This window comes from Ictalurus furcatus, chromosome 12 (genome assembly GCF_023375685.1).
Source record: "Ictalurus furcatus strain D&B chromosome 12, Billie_1.0, whole genome shotgun sequence".
NCBI lineage: Eukaryota > Metazoa > Chordata > Actinopteri > Siluriformes > Ictaluridae > Ictalurus > Ictalurus furcatus.
Genome location: NC_071266.1, coordinates 29,157,792 through 29,174,209, shown reverse-complemented (window position 1 = coordinate 29,174,209; position 16,418 = coordinate 29,157,792). Strand labels below are relative to the sequence as shown.

The following is a 16,418-nucleotide window of genomic DNA, read 5'->3' as shown; positions in this document are numbered from 1 at the left end:
TGAAGAAGAGGAGCACAACACTGCCACTGTAAATGCTAACGCTGTCCAGAGGACCTTATTTGGAAACCGTTTCATGGCATAATTGCATAATATAGTTAAAAGTGGTCACTTGTTAAATCTTTGTATATTGCACATTTACTATTGAATAAAAATCAATTTCTGTATTCAGGAGTTGATAGTTCCCTTTCTTTCCATCAACAAAAACAGATGGCCAATTTCAAACTGTAGCTTTCACCTTTTCCTTATTACAATAAATGTGACAAGTAACATCCACATAACACTAAAAAAAAAAAAAAAACCCCTAAAAGGCCTGACAAGTTCTGATGCCAGAATGATGGGAAGAGAAGTGGATGGAGAAGGAAAGAAATGTTCCAAAGCATACCACATCATCTGTCAAACGTGGAGGAGGTGTTATGGCATTGGCATGCATGGCTCCTAATGGAACTGGGTAACTAGTGTTTTTTGATAATGTGACTTCTGATAGAAGTGGCGGGATGAATTCTACTCTACTCGATTTTCTACTCAGTCAAACTCTGCAAAACCGATAAGACTGCACTTCACAGTACTGATAGATTTAGACCTAAAACATACTGTGAACCCAAGGACGTAAGACAAGGAAGTTAAATGTCCAATGTCCTCAACCCAACTGAGCTGCTTTTCACTTCCTGAACACAAAATTAAAGGAAGGAAGACCCACAAACAATCAGCAATAGAAAGCAGCTGCAGTAAAGGCCTGACGAAGCATCTCAATGGAGGAAACTCAGCATTTGGTGATGTCTATGGGTTCCAGATTTCAGGCAGTCATTGACTGCAAAGGATTTGCATCCAAGTATTAAAAACAATCCTAATATTTATGATTATGTTATGTTGTCTAATTAGTTTTGAGCCTGTGAAAATGGACGTACTCTGTTAAAAAAAGGCTTTAATTCCTAAATGGGTAATGCAAAATTTTTATGAAATCTCTTGAATTAAAGCTGAAATTCACTTAATTTAAAATCCATTAAAATACTTATGGACCTGATTAGATATGTACAGTTCAGAAATACATTTCAACATAATACATGCTTATTGTAAGCAAACAACCAGGAACTTTTTTCCCCATTTGGAACCCAACTTGATCTACACACTACATCCCCATCTCTACACTGTGTGTGGTGCATTGCCTCTCTGAAATTTAGTTCATTACCCAGGTCTAAGGATAAGAATGAATACGGTAAAATTCTGGGTAAGATACCTGGTCTGAATTACACCTAAGAATATGACAATGCTATGAGGAAGTGTGTCAGATTTATTCTGTGATATCTGAAATATTTAACCTGTAATACTAGAGCACCTGTGGTGGACCTTTGCCCACCATCTAATAGCATCATTACAGATCTATTGATGATTAAAGTGGTAGTAATGTAATTTGACTCTCATTAAAAATTCCACAGGTAAACTTGAATCAAGTTTGATGAAGTATGATTAATATGCATGAGCTTACCCGTGAGTGTCAAAGAAAACCATCTGAAGATTTATACACATAATATCAGATTTTTTAAAAGATATTACACAACTATGAGAAAACCTGTTTATGATTTGCACTATGGAGAATTTTTGTTCATTAATAAAAAAAAGTATACACTTTATAAATGATAAAATATGTGTTTTATCAAAGTGAAGGGGTCATCAAACCCAGACCCCTGGTAATGTACTCTCTCAATGCTCCATTCACTGTATATCCACAATTGTGATAGTGACCCTGCATAAAATTCTAAGACTTGCAGGTCATACAAACCTCATCTTACTAGAAAAATCCATTCATTGATCTTACAGTGTAACTGTGTTCTCCTGGTCAGGGTTGCAGTAAATCTAAAAACTTTATCAGGAAAACTGGGCTCAAGGGACCATGGATTGGATGCAGTTCCATCAGAGGATGTTCAAAAGACATATATGGGTGTGGTGGTCAGGCATCCCCATACTTTTGGCCAGACAGGGTAGTTAGCTGTAGTTAAACCAACGTTGCAAATCCAGAGCAACTGGGAATTATCTCTTCAAATTGCCTGTAAACACATCCATCTTCTTTTGGCTTGGAAAGGTGTCCAGTTCGATAGTATGCACAACGTGACATTTAAGAAACAAAATTCTAGCTTGCATTAAAAAAATTTTTTAAAATCTTTGGTCAATTAAAGTAGGGATAGCCATTGGTTAAATATGTATTGTTGTATTGCATTCTTGGTGTATAGCATTCAGGTGAAACCAGGAAAATGACATGAATTCTACTACAAAGTGGACAGTAAGCAATAAAGTCCCTTGCAAGAGAGGTTTTATGCCAGAATTTCCCTTAACCTCCCGCAAAAAAAGAGGAAAATTAAAAAGATGTATCTAAATTTAAGAAATTCACATATCAAGAGCTGGTGGCTTTATGTCAGAGCACTTGTGTGTCCTTAAGGAACTTGAATGAGTATAGCTCCGCCCACATTGTCCGCAGAGGTACGGCATCTGTCCTGTGTGAATGCGCTGGTATATCCGAAGATGAATCTCTTGTCTAAAACTCTTCCCACACTGTCCACAGTGATACGGCTTCTGTCCTGTGTGAATGCGCTCGTGTCGTTGGAGATTACTCTGACAAGTAAAACTCTTCCTGCACTGTCCACAGTGATACTTCTCTTCTGTGTGAATGCACTGGTGTCGTTGAAGATAACTCTGGTAAATAAAACCCTTTCCACACTGTCCACAGAGATACGGCCTTACACCTGTGTGAATGCGCTCATGTTGTCGGAGATTACTCTGACAAGTAAAACTTCCCACACTGGGAGCAATCATACGGCTTCTCTCCTATGTGAACATGCTCGTGATTTTTGAGATGATGACGACTTTTAGTAAAACTCTTCCCACAATCTGAGCAGTGGTACATCTGGAAAACATAATAAAACAAATAATTAAATAAATAATTTTAGATTGTCCACATGTGGTTATGGAATTATTACTGGAAATGTCTCCTACAATACTGTAATACAGCTTCACCAACCAATCACCCACTTTAATGGCTGTAGCACCCCAAATTTTAGGAAAGCAAATGCAGATGGAGCTGCTAAATTAATAATTTACAGTGGGAGAAATAAGCACTGGACGTGTCAACATTTTTTCAGTAAATATATTTCCAATGTGGCTATTCACATGAAATTTTCACCAGTACCCAGCAAACACAAACGCACTTTCGACGAAGCCAAGCGAACCCCTGGCGTTAAAATGAAAGTTACAGTTAGTCGAAAAGAGGCTTGGTCATGACGAAAAAATCATCGATGTCGAATATACGTAGAAAAGAAGCTTGAACAATGTTAACATTCTTGAAACGCTATGTTACTTTGAAATTATGTGAAAAAAAATGATTAATGAAGTTACTGCTGTGTAATTTCAAATAAATATATCTAGATGTGATTGTTCATTGTTCACTAAGATTTATTTTTATTTAATTTTTTACAGAAATACGAAATCTCTTGCATACAAAACTGCACATACGAAACCAAAACATACGAAGCTAAGCTAAGCACGCACATGTGCAGATATCGTCTCTAAACCATGTTGGATTCCATTGTACATATAGGCTATATCTTGAACTGGTATGTTTGTGTTATATATGAATGGATTGTAAAGTAGACTATACTCTAAGCATTTCCATGACGTGTAAAAATGTTGTTTATTTTATATACCTGAATAAAAGATTCTGAAGTCGTAATCCCTTCGTTGCTAATATGTGGTAGAAATTGCATTTAATAAATACGTAAGTTGATCTGATAGTGGTCGATATCGTGCTTGACTGTGAGCGATAATAGAGACACAGAGATCATGCCTGAAACTTATCACTAAGTGCCAGAAAAATTCAGATCAATACCTCAAGAAATAATAATAATATCATATAAAAAAATCGTATGGAGACCAGAATCAGATTTAGGTATTAAATTTAACAATAAAGATAAGTATGTGAAGTGATAGGTGAGGAGCTGAGAGAGAGTTGCCCCTCCCCCACAGGGAAAACAACTGAATATCTTTTCCTGCTGGAACTCATTCTCTCTCTCACAGCTCCATCTGAGTGGAGGAGCAGCAGTTCACAGCTGGACACCAACTCAAGGCAAGTTTTTTCTCCTTATCTTTACACATAGTTATAAATCTATTATGTAGTTTAATTAAATTAAATCGTTAAACAGCACTTCAGCTATACAGTTTAAAGAGAAGACAGCTAACTAGCAGTTAGCCCTAAGATTAAATCTACCGGAAATTATTTAAGCTGTGATGTAGAGAGTAGATACTTCTTTTGAGTAAAATCCAACATGTTAAAGTTCAAGGCTCAAGGTTTACTTCTTCCTGTGGACCTTTTTGTTTTTATTTTTACACCCATTTCCCCACAAAAATGTTAGTTTTCTAGCTAACATGCTACTGAACAGATTAGTTTAGTTTAGCACAGCATGAATTTTAGCTAACATGAGCTTAAAATGGACATTTCGTATCTAAATCACAGCATTTTGTCTGAAGTTGTAAATAGCTTATTTTTTGCATGCTTTTTATAGTTCTCAGTGAACATATTAACACTAGCCTGCTGCTAGCTGAAGTTCAGTTGGTTAATTACACAAGATGGCGGTTTATAGTTTCACAAGATGCTGTCTGTCTTACCTCAGGGGCTACGAGCGCGCGCATTACTGCTGCGGTTCAGCACCGCTTTCTGAGAGAAGTGTTTAAGGCTCTTATTGTTAACGAAATCATTACTGATCAGGAATGTAATTTAATGTGTTTAACGGAAACTTGGATTAAACCAAACGAGTACATAGCATTAAATGAAGCCAGTCCTCCTGGATACAGTTATGTACATCAGCCTCGTTTAACTGGTAGAGGAGGAGGTGTTGGTCTCATCCATAGTCAAAATCTAGGCGTCACACAAAAACCTAGTCATTAATTTAATTCTTTTGAAATTCTTTATACCAGCATAACTTATGTAGCCACAAAAAATAAGTCAATTCCTCTAATTATTATTTACAGACCCCCAGGGCCATATACTGAATTCCTTACTGAATTTGCAGACTTTATCTCAAACCTGGTTGTGTCTGTAGATAAAGCATTAATCGTCGGTGATTTTAATATTCACTTTGATAACCCGGAAGACCCTCTGAGAACAGTGGTTGTGTCCATCTTAGATTCAGTATGTATTAATCAGAACGTAATCGGGCCTACTCATAATGGTGGTCACACTCTTGACCTCATACTAACATACGGATTAAATATAGAAAATATTGTAATTTTTCAAACGCGTACCTTAAAACAGACCACTCGACAATTAGAACGTAAATGGCGTCAAACCAAATTGGTAATATTTCAAACAGCATGGAAGGAGAGCCTCCTGAACTATAGAAAATCTCTTAGCGATGCTAGAAAAGTCTATCTCTCCACCTTAATAGAGAACAAAAACAATTCTAGATTCCTATTCAACACAGTAGCAAAATTAACTAGGAATAAAACCACTACAGAGAGAAACACTCAATCATTACATAGCAGTGAAGATTTCATTAATTTTTTGATTGGTAAAGTTGAAAATATTAGATGTGAAATTCAGGCTATTAAATTAAAACCAGACAGTATTATAACTAACCCTGTAGACGATAATATAGCAATAACAGATCAACGTTTAGAATGTTTTACTCCCCTTGGAGAGACTGAACTAGCTTCATTAATCTCTTCAGCGAAATCATCAACTTTTATACTAGATCCTGTACATACATGTTTCCTTAAACAGATTATTCCAGAAGTAATCACACCCCTTCTAAATATAATAAGTTCTTTCCTTAGCACTGGCTATGTACCTAAATCACTTAAATTAGCAGTTATTAAACCCCTGCTTAAAAAACCTGACCTTGACCCCTCTCAACTGTCCAACTATAGACCAATATCAAATCTCCCCTTCACCTCCAAGATCTTAGAAAAGTGTGTAGCACAGCAGCTATGCTCATACTTGCATAGGAACAACATTCATGAAATGTATCAGTCAGGATTTAGACCTCATCATAGCACAGAGACAGCGTTAGTTAAAGTAGTAAATGACCTACTACTGACCTCTGATCAGTAGTATATATAAATCATACTATTCTCCTTGATAGATTAGAAAATGTTGTTGGCATTAAGGGAATGGTCCTCTCCTGGCTCAGGTCTTATCTGACCGATCGTTATCAGTTCGTAGATGTAAATGGAGACTTCTCCACGCATACCGAGGTTAAATTTGGTGTTCCACAAGGATCTGTTTTAGGCCCACTGCTTTTTACTTTATATATGCTACCTCTAGGTCAAATTATTCGTAAACATGGAATTAGCTTCCGCTGTTATGCTGATGATACACAGTTGTATGTTTGCAACTGAACAATAACAACAATAAACAACAACTGAAGAATAGCGAAAAACTTCGCAACTGTTTTGTAAGTCACCCTTTTTACTGTTCACCCGGAGTTTGATTCAGAATAATAATAATAAATCTCAGAATAATAAATCTATATGTTTGCATGAACTGAAGTTTTTGATCATAATATCAAAATTATGTCATACAATCCTATGTGATTAAATGACTGAATTGTATCTTATGTTGGACCATGTATTCCAGAGATTTTTTTATTTGAATTTCTTGTAGCGTGCTTACTTGAAGACAATGAGGGGGAGCAGCATCGGAGAGACAGTTCGCTCCATTCTCCAAAGAATCGGGGAGAACAGCCTGTGGTGTATGTTTTCATTGAAAGGGTCAAAAGGTGGGAAGCTGGCTTTGACTGATCATGATGAAGTGTATCGCCTTGTACACTGAGTATGAAGGATCAAAAATGTATACATGACAGTATATGCCTCCTTTTGCAAACTCTTGAAAAGAAAGTTTTGTCTTCAGAAATTGGACATTTTCTCTGTTATTGCATTCCAAGGCTGAATATTTTTGTTGATATTTAAGTTACAGATATTGCAGAACGAGCCCATGGACGTGAATATACTGTTGCCAGTTGCAGAGAGGCCAACGGCAGCTACTTAGAGGCTTGGTTTCGCCATATAATATCCGCTTAGAGCCGTTACATTTAGAGGCTTGGTTTCGACGTATAATATCCGCTTAGAGCCGTTACATTTAGAGGCTTGGTTTCGACGTAGAATATCCGCTTAGAGCCGTTACATTTAGTGGCTTGGTTTCGACGTAGAATATCCACTTAGAGCCGTTACATTTAGAGGCTTGGTTTTGACATAGCATATCTGCTTAGAGCCGTTACATTAGAGGCTTGGTTTCGCCGTATAATATCCAATTAGAGCCGTTACATTTAGAGGCTTGGTTTCGCCGTATAATATCCAATTAGAGCCGTTACATTTAGAGGCTTGGTTTCGCCGTATAATATCCAATTAGAGCCGTTACATTTAGAGGCTTGGTTTCGACGTAGAATATCCGCTTAGAGCCGTTACATTTAGAAGCTTGGTTTCGACGTAGAATATCCGCATAGAGCCGTTACATTTAGAGGCTTGGTTTCGACGTAGAATATCCGCTTAGAGCCGTTACATTTAGTGGCTTGGTTTCGACGTAGAATATCCAATTAGAGCCGTTACATTTAGAGGCTTGGTTTCGCCATATAATATCCAATTAGAGCTGTTACATTTAGAGGCTTGGTTTCGCCATATAATATCCAATTAGAGCCGTTACATTTAGGCTTGTTTTCGCCGTATAATATCCGCTTAGAGCCGTTACATTTAGAGGCTTGGTTTCGACGTATAATATCCAATTAGAGCCGTTACATTTAGAGGCTTGGTTTCGACGTATAATATTCGCTTAGAGCCATTACATTTAGAGGCTTGGTTTCGCCGTATAATATCCGCTTAGAGCCGTTACATTTAGAGGCTTGGTTTTGACGTATAAGATCCAATTAGAGCCGTTACATTTAGAGGCTTGGTTTCGACGTATAATATTCGCTTAGAGCCGTTACATTTAGAGGCTTGGTTTCGCCGTATAATATCCAATTAGAGCCGTTACATTTAGAGGCTTGGTTTCGACGTATAATATTCGCTTAGAGCTGTTACATTTAGAGGCTTGGTTTTGACATAGCATATCCACTTAGAACTGTTACATTTAGAGGCTTGGTTTCGATGTAGAATGTCTGCTTAGAGTCGTTACATTTAGAGGCTTGGTTTAGACGATAAAATGCATATAAAAGTGTCTCCGTTTTACGGCTTGAAAGCGGCTTGATTATACGTCATATCGACGGTAATCTTTGCGACTTTTCACATGTCTTTATTCGATTTGTGTTTACTTCGAGTATGACTTTAACCAGATTAAGGTGATCAATAATCGCTGTTTACATGGCAGTTTCTTAATCAGAATATTTTCTTAATATCGGAATATTGTTGTCCATGTAAACGTACTGTCTGACAGGTATTCCAATGCACCAATTCACCTGTCACCAAAAGGTATAATCTCTCTTTTATTATTTTATTTTATTAATTTAATAGTTATGGTTTACTAAATTACTGTTATGTAGTTTATACACAAATCTGTTAGCATAACGTTAGCTTCCTTAATAACAAGGACGGCTAATTTTATTATTTACAAAAGAAATTCTTACCTTTTTATTCTCTGTGTTTGAAATAGACCTGCAGGATATAATTCCTGCATATAATATGTATGTATGTGTGTGTATATAATATATAAAATATATATAATTTTGTTTTGTTTTGTTCCTTCATAGAATTCCTGCAGGTGTTTCTCAGAGTTTAAAATCTAAAAGAGAAATCAGACACATGACTAAACTTTACCTTTGAGCCAGTAGCAGCAGGAGTCTGTGGAGATTTTCCTAAAGAGAGGCGTCTAGACTCTGATTTCATTATAAAAGGTGTAAAGAATCAGGACACTGGAAGAAAAATACAGAGATTCATGACTCCAGAATCTCCACTAACCTGTTAACCGAGCAGCTCAGGTGGTAAGTTTCAGATGAACTCACCTTTAGTGATGTTACGCAGAGTATCAGAGATCCGAAGCGCGTGCGGAGAAGGAAGCGCTCTTTCACATCAACTTCCGTAAACATGCGTGTGTTGGTTTCCTGTAATGAGGTTATTGATGACGACGGGAAGCTTTCAATTCATCCTCTTCACTCTTTTTCTCAACCAGCTCCCTAGTTCAGTAGTTCAGGACACTGATCAGGGAGTCGGCCATTTTAAGGTCTGTCTCAATCGCAAAATTCTTCCAGTGCACTGGAACATTCGCTCCCTAAAAAATCCCACAATACACTGCAAAAACCAGGGAGTATCGATGCTCACTATATTCCCTTACTGGAAATGACGTCATGTTTTCTGGAGCCTCTCAGCTCGAAAAAAACTACAATTTATGTATCCATTGATTGATTGATTGATTTATTGATTGTAATTCAATAAAAACAACACAATAAGGCAGTACATGTTAACAAAGGTTTTTAGAAAATAGAGCACATGCACAGTATAACAAAATTAAATGGTAAAAATAGACAAATAAAATAAATGTAAATAAATTTAAATAAATAAACAATTTTGAAAAATCATGATGCAGGTTCTTCTATTAAATTAAGATCCTGGACCAATTAAAGAGTCTTTTGGCCATTTTTGTTTTAACATGTTTCAGAGATTTATAAAAAAAAAAAAAAAAAAAAAATTATTATTATTATTTTTGAAACACATGTAAACAATGGTTTAGATTTAAGGCACTTGCATTTATGGGTATAAAACTTTCCTAAAATACAGAAGTTATTTAACACAAACTGAGTCCATTATTAAACAAAATTTTATATTGTTTCATATTGTTTCTAATGAATGGAGTTAAGCAATTAATCGACCCCCCCCCCCCCCCCCCCCAAATTATACGTCATGCCAGAAAGTAGAACTGTACAAACGATTGGAATTTATTTATAGTTGTAAATAAAAAAATAAATACAGTTAAAAAAAAAATACCACCCCCCCCCCCCCCCCCCATACATTTTCATCTTGTTCCAATGGCGTTTGTAATGCTCCAGTTCCCTGTACTCTCTCCTTTAAGTAGACATTTTCCTTCTCAAGGTTGGTCACATCTTTTCCAAGTGCAGTAACTGTGGTCTTGCACTCTTTTATCTCTTTTGTGTTTAATTCTATGCTTTTAGACAGCTCTGCAATCATAGCAGTGTTCTGCTTAAACTGTACTCTGAAGTTTTCCACCATATGAGATTGTTAATGGCCTCAAGAATGTTTGCTCATTCTTGTTTCAGTCTGTATACAGAGAAGTATTACAATTTAGAAAACATGTATACTCTCTCTCTCTCTCTCTCTCTCTCTCTCTTGCACAACATGAGCAGCTGAACCTCTGGAGTTGTTTTGCGTTTAATATTAGATAAAATGAGATAAACCTCAAACATATGGTGAACACAATTTAATTAATTTAGTGAAGAAATTTAGCTACGCCACTTTTGAAGAACGAAGAAAAAAATACAGCAAGGACGGGCCCAAGCACTATGGTGCCATCGCCGCCTGGTGGGTGTATGAAAACAATGCGTAGTGAAGCGAGTGCTATAGAGTAAAACACCTGAAAATACAAATAAAAGAGTATTAACGTTTGATATGTTACCATGGCAACAAACAGTGACTTGCCTTTTCATCTAAGTCCTCTCTTATAGACTTTTTATTTGCATTTTTTGGGGTTAATAAACAAATTTAATCATTTTGAACTTACCTTGGGTAGTGAGATTCCTTAACGCAGGTCCAACGACAGTATTTATCCATTCCTGCAACACAGAAGGATAATTTACTGTATCACATTGTTACAGTTTACATCTAAAACAAAGGTAAACAATAGCTTAGCTCAGAAGTAAATTAAACACTACAGGGTATAGAATATAAAGTGTAATGAATGTGTGTACCTACAAAGTTTACCAATGTTTGGATATGTTAATAAAGTATAATCTAATTTGTATAACCAACAGTTAGAATTATTAGTTAGAAGCATTATCTAAATCCATAGTGCACTTGTTGATCAAGTTATATTCTGAGTGTGTATCGAGTTAGATGAAATCTGTGTCTTACTAAACAGTAGGCCTAATTGTTTTTCTGTGTCAGTCCGTACCTCTCTGCACAGTAAGCATAATCTAAAACTATAAAACACTTTCTAACAAGTGACATTCTAAGTGTGTACATTAAGTGTGTACATGTGTTTTGCCTAAAGCAGCTTCACTGTATGGCAATAAAAAAAAGCACTTAGACACTCACCAGAACTGGGTTTCCAAACAAAGCCCTCTAAGCTTGCAAATCAGTGTCAAAAGAAAAGATAAGATTTCCAGGAGGAAGGGTACCAGGCTGAGACTATAGGGTGAATTATGGGACAAAGTAAAAAAACCCTGGTCTGGTAAAACTTTTAAAGAAAATACAACTGACAACGCATGCGCCACATATAAAAGGTATCATGTGGATATGAATAATTAGTTAAGGCAATGGAGATTTGTTTCTGGAAAGAAAAGGTGAATGCCAAGCCTAGGGATAATTTTACTGCTTCAGAAAGGTATATAAAGACATGTTTGTGTATGTATAATTTAGACTTTCTGCAGACTGTCTCACATTATTGTTTCAATAAAGTTGAATTACTTTTTGACATCTACTAACACTCCGTCTCTGAAGTTTTTTGTTAGGCTGCAAAGCGTGTTCGCCACGGAAGGGGAGCAGTATTTTAATATTTAAGTCGATAGACACATTAACTGAACCCATAATTTAAAAACAAAAAACAAACAAAAAAAACCTTCTTTCAATGCGCCACACTCCTGTCCAGTAGGTGGCGGTAATTCACCAAAGCTGGTATACCAACCGCCAATAAACCTCTGAAGAAGAAGAAGGACAGCCACTTGGTAGCGGAAGTTGATGTGAAAGAGCGCTTCCTTCTCCACACGGGCTTCGGATCTCTGATACTCTGCGTAACATCACTAAAGGTGAGTTCATCTGAAACTTACCACCCGAGCTGCTCGGTTAACAGGTTAGTGGAGATTCTGGAGTCATGAATCTCTGTATTTTTCTTCCAGTGTCCTGATTCTTTACACCTCTTATAATGAAATCAGAGTCCAGACGCCGCTCTTTAGGAAAATCTCCACAGACTCCTGCTGCTACAGGCTCAAAGGTAAAGTTTACTCATGTGTCTGATATCTGTTTTAGTTTTTAAACACACAGAGAGAATAAAAAGGTAAGAATTTTTGGTAAATAATAAAATTAGCCGTGTTTGCTAGTAATGCTAATAGTAACGTTATGCTAATCGCTGTGTGAATGAACACATAACAGTAATTTAGTAAACAATAACTATTGAATAAATAAATGAATAAAAGAGAGATTATACCTCTCCGGATACACGACGGTTGGTGACAGGTGAGTTGGTGTATTAGAATAGCTGTTAGTGATGGATCATTCATTTTGCGTTGACTGCGCATGTGCAGCATCCTTTCGTTCTTTTGTCTGGTTTCTGTTGTAAATTCGAGGAGCTCAAGAGTAAAGACCTGCGCGGGATTTGTTTTGTCCCGCTCCACCAAATATATATATGTTATCTTCTCCCACTTCCGCCCGCAACATTCACGCGTTGCCCCGCTCCCTCATAGAAACATAGAATAAACACAAATGTTTCGTTTTCCCTTTCTGTTTAATTCAATGTGTCAGTGGAAAATGTTTTAGAACATACATTTAGGCCGTCAGAAAATATGATAATTTTACACTGAATAATAATAATAATAATAATAATAATAATAATAATAATAAAAATAAATGAATAAACCTCGATTTCTTAGATAGACTTTTAAAGCCAAACAGAGAAGCATTTAGTTATATGCTTAAGAATATAGAGCCTTTTTTGCTTTTAGCAATGCCTGTCCAAAAATGAAACCAAAACTATTCACATCCCCAGGGTCGGCTCAAGACTTTTGGGGCCCTAAGCAGAATTTGATTTGGGGGCCCCTCGGTCCCGCCAATACAATTGTAATATGTTGTATTATGATATATTTTGATGTCAAGGCTGTTTACGGACGTTTAATCAAATTTGAGCTTTCCTAAAACAATCAGATGTGTTACCTAGGCTATGTTAACTAACTAGCCAGCCAGTTAACGTTAGCTCGCAACATAGCCTAGCTACTTTAAAAATAAATAAATAAATAAAAAGCTACTTAACATGCCTTCATCTTGCTGTTTTCTTCTTTTTCCTTTTCTCTGCACCAGAGGGATATGTGCTTTTTTGTGACATGTCTTGCTGGGGCAGAAACCTCGTATCTCCATATTTTGTCTTTTTTAAAAAAAATTTTTTTATCAATGCTGTTGGTCAACCTTTTTGTTTGTCTCTGTGTTTTTATAAATATTTAACCAGTGAGAAGTATTAAAAGAGCTTGTGACTCATAACTCTCTTGGATCCTCAAACTGTCAGTAAACCTCAAAGCTCCACCACCCTCCTCCATCTTGAATGAACTGCTGCACACACCATAGACAGCTCGCAAACACGAGAACTGGTTGTTTGAATAGGTACAGCGTTTTCATTATTCAAGAGAAACCGTATGTCTGTAAAGGCTAAACTGTGACACCTTGCTTTTGATATGTGTGTGTGTGTGTGTGTGTGTATATATATATATATATATATATATATATATATATATATATATATATACACACACACACACACACACACACACGTGACAAGTTGTTATTTCATGTGCTCTTGGGGGGGCCCCATGGTGGCTATAGGGACCCTTAGCAGCCACTTGGTTTGCTTCCCTTAGAGATCACTTGGGCCGGCTCTGCTTATCCCTGAAGTTCTGGACTGGTGCCCATGGTATGTGAGTATCTTTCTGCATTTGTTGCAGCATGCAAAAGGAAGGTGCTTTCCCTTGCTGTCTCATACAATCGAAATACATCTCCAAATATCAGATTTTACTTTGGTTGGTTTCATAGTTTTAATAAAGAATGAACTGTAATCTGTAGCATTAAGGGATCCACTTATGTCATGCTCAGACATTTTGCTTCAGTGTGGTAGGCTATTTTCCGACGCATGGAAAACGTGACCTGCACCTGTATATAGTTTATATTTTATTTGAGTAGTAGTTGCTCTTGTTCAATAAATGAATAACAGTTAGCTTTTATAGATTATATTTTTCAGATTTCTTTTTTGCCGTTCGGGTCCCGCAGGCCTCTACCCTAGAGTGCAGTATGGACGATGGTGTGGGGTTGCCCCGCCCATTTCTACATTTATTGGTTCACGATACGGCACTGCTTATTGGTGTTGAGGATTGTGACCATAGGCGCCTCATTGACCGCTTTGGCCCGTTGCCTTACGTCAACACGTACACCATATTGATCCGGGCAAGTGTAGCATATATTAAATATGTACTATATATATGATGTGTAGACCAGATATCAGAAGACTAAAGGGTATGTAGGAGGTAGTGGATTGAAATAATAACAGTGACAGTACAACTGATAAGGTAAATATAGAACGATTTATATACAATTTAGAGTGAGAGAAATTAAACATGTACAATGTATACATAATACCCTAGGGTGCACCCTCTAAGTTAAGCCTAAGATAAAATATATATACACACGGAATATAACAAAACTTAAATAAAATAAAATCACACCCAGAATTAAAATGTCTTTTTCAATGTCTCTGCAATTTCTTTTGCTCTGAATGAAGGCACTCCTCTAGAGTATTTTCAGTTGTAGTCCTTTGCAGAAAAACCAAAATAATATAAAATAAAAATACCGTCCTTCAAGACACAGTGGTTCTGGTTGGGTGGCTGCCATCAAACTGTTAAAATTGTTGTAAACTACTTCCCATGGAATTAAAAAACCTGACCATGTTTCACGTTCGATAAAACTACAAGTTCCTCAGCACTCCAACTGGCAGTAGTACTGATTCGATCTTTGTTTTCACTCTTTCAAACAGTTAATTATAATATATAATTATAATTTAGGCTTTTTCTATTTTTTTCTGTCTCCTTTTCTCTCCTCGCTTTGGCTGTGTGTGCGTTTGCGCAGTAAAAAAAAACCTCTCCCGCTGCCACCTGTCAATCAAGGTGGGATCTACGTGTAGAATGGTGTTAATTGGTCAAAATTATCAACATGAAACATTTTAACTGGTTCAAGTAATGTATTTGAAAGTATAGTAGTTTACATTCTGCTTCACTTTTAATTAATCTATATTGTTTTAAATTCAGTTTTAAATATTTATTTGTATACATTTTATAGTGGGCTACACAAGACTGCCCTATAAATAAACACAAGGAAATGGAGCAGCTGTGTTTTTTCTGGATACAAAGTGTTTACAGTCCACTGACAGGCTCTCTTCAGCTTTCATTGAGGCTTGTGTTGTCCTTGTTGCCACTGGCTTAAATGGAAGGTGTGTGTGTATGTAATATATATATATATATATATATATATATATATATATATATATATATATATATATAATATATAATTACACACACACACATACATACACACATCTCGACACACCTGCTCTTTGGAGATGAGTTGGGAAACTGAAGACAGATGGTTTAGCTGCATCTCTAATCCTGACAGTCTGACTTGTCCTGTGAAACTCACTGGCAAACAATCCTTCCCTTCTTAAAGCTACTTTCCACTGCCTCCTTAAGTGTTTCTCTTTGGAAAACCTTGAATGTGTGAGAAAAGATAGCTAGCCAGTGAACTACAGTCAGATTCAGTTTTTGTTTTGTTTTTTTCACTGTTTTATAAGTGATTTATACACATTTAACTGTATAATAATTTAATACTTGCAACTGAACGAAAGTGTATAATGTTTCTTGAATGTTCATGTTCATGTTTCTTGAATAATATTTTTTTTCTAAAAAGACAAGTAACTATATTTTCTGAAGATTTTTAGACCCAAAATGAAGTGAAAACTGAAGTGGCGCTGTCCGTTAAGCACCTCCACAGAAGTCACGCAAGGCGCACTATATCTTTGTGTAGAGCAAGCTGTCGGCCCGCCGTCACTGTATCCCCCCCCCACCTCCAAGCTACGAGCCTACTGCCACTGGCAATAGGGCCCACATGGCATATCTGCATTGTGCCCGCATGGCATATCTGCGGGAGAGGCCGTTGGCATTCCCATGCTGGACCTCTGCCTGGTGCTGTACCTGAAATCTGAAGTGTTTCAATGAAAGGAACCATCATGTTACTCTGGTGTTGGTGTTACTTGCTTATACCATCCATTGTAGTGGAGTGTGGTCCGTCACCAGAGCGAAGTGCCGGTCTGCCAGGTAGTAGCAGAGCTCCTCAATGGCCCACTTTATTGCAAGGGGTTCTCTTTCTACAGTGGCCTACTTCCTCTCTGCAGGGGTCAGCTTTCAGCTGATAAACAGGACTGGGATGTTCTTCATCGGATGTTTGTGAGAGGCCGGTGCCCATCCCTGTTTCTG

The 16,418-nt window shown here is 36.9% G+C and overlaps 1 protein-coding gene and 2 long non-coding RNA genes across 3 annotated transcripts in view; 1 reads left to right on the top strand and 2 right to left on the bottom strand.

Annotated features, from left to right (window-relative positions):
- Window positions 1-1,270: 1,270 nt before the first annotated feature.
- On the bottom strand, window positions 1,271-9,837 carry LOC128615633 (uncharacterized). The gene is made up of 3 exons (XR_008387234.1): window positions 8,973-9,837; window positions 8,788-8,882; window positions 1,271-2,896 (listed from the first exon to the last, which is right to left on the bottom strand). It is a non-coding gene; the product is annotated as an uncharacterized LOC128615633 (long non-coding RNA).
- LOC128615630 (zinc finger protein 420-like) overlaps window positions 9,828-16,418 on the top strand; it is a 30,514-nt gene continuing 23,923 nt past the window's right edge. Inside the window, exons 1-3 of the mRNA XM_053637857.1 lie at window positions 9,828-10,056; window positions 11,789-11,945; window positions 12,036-12,130. Coding sequence (XP_053493832.1) covers window positions 12,062-12,130 — 69 coding nt within the window. The 5' untranslated portion in view covers window positions 9,828-10,056; window positions 11,789-11,945; window positions 12,036-12,061. The remainder of the gene's footprint in view (window positions 10,057-11,788; window positions 11,946-12,035; window positions 12,131-16,418) is intronic.
- LOC128615638 (uncharacterized) lies at window positions 9,974-11,809 on the bottom strand. Its single transcript, XR_008387239.1, has 3 exons — window positions 11,236-11,809; window positions 10,703-10,754; window positions 9,974-10,555 (listed from the first exon to the last, which is right to left on the bottom strand). It is a non-coding gene; the product is annotated as an uncharacterized LOC128615638 (long non-coding RNA).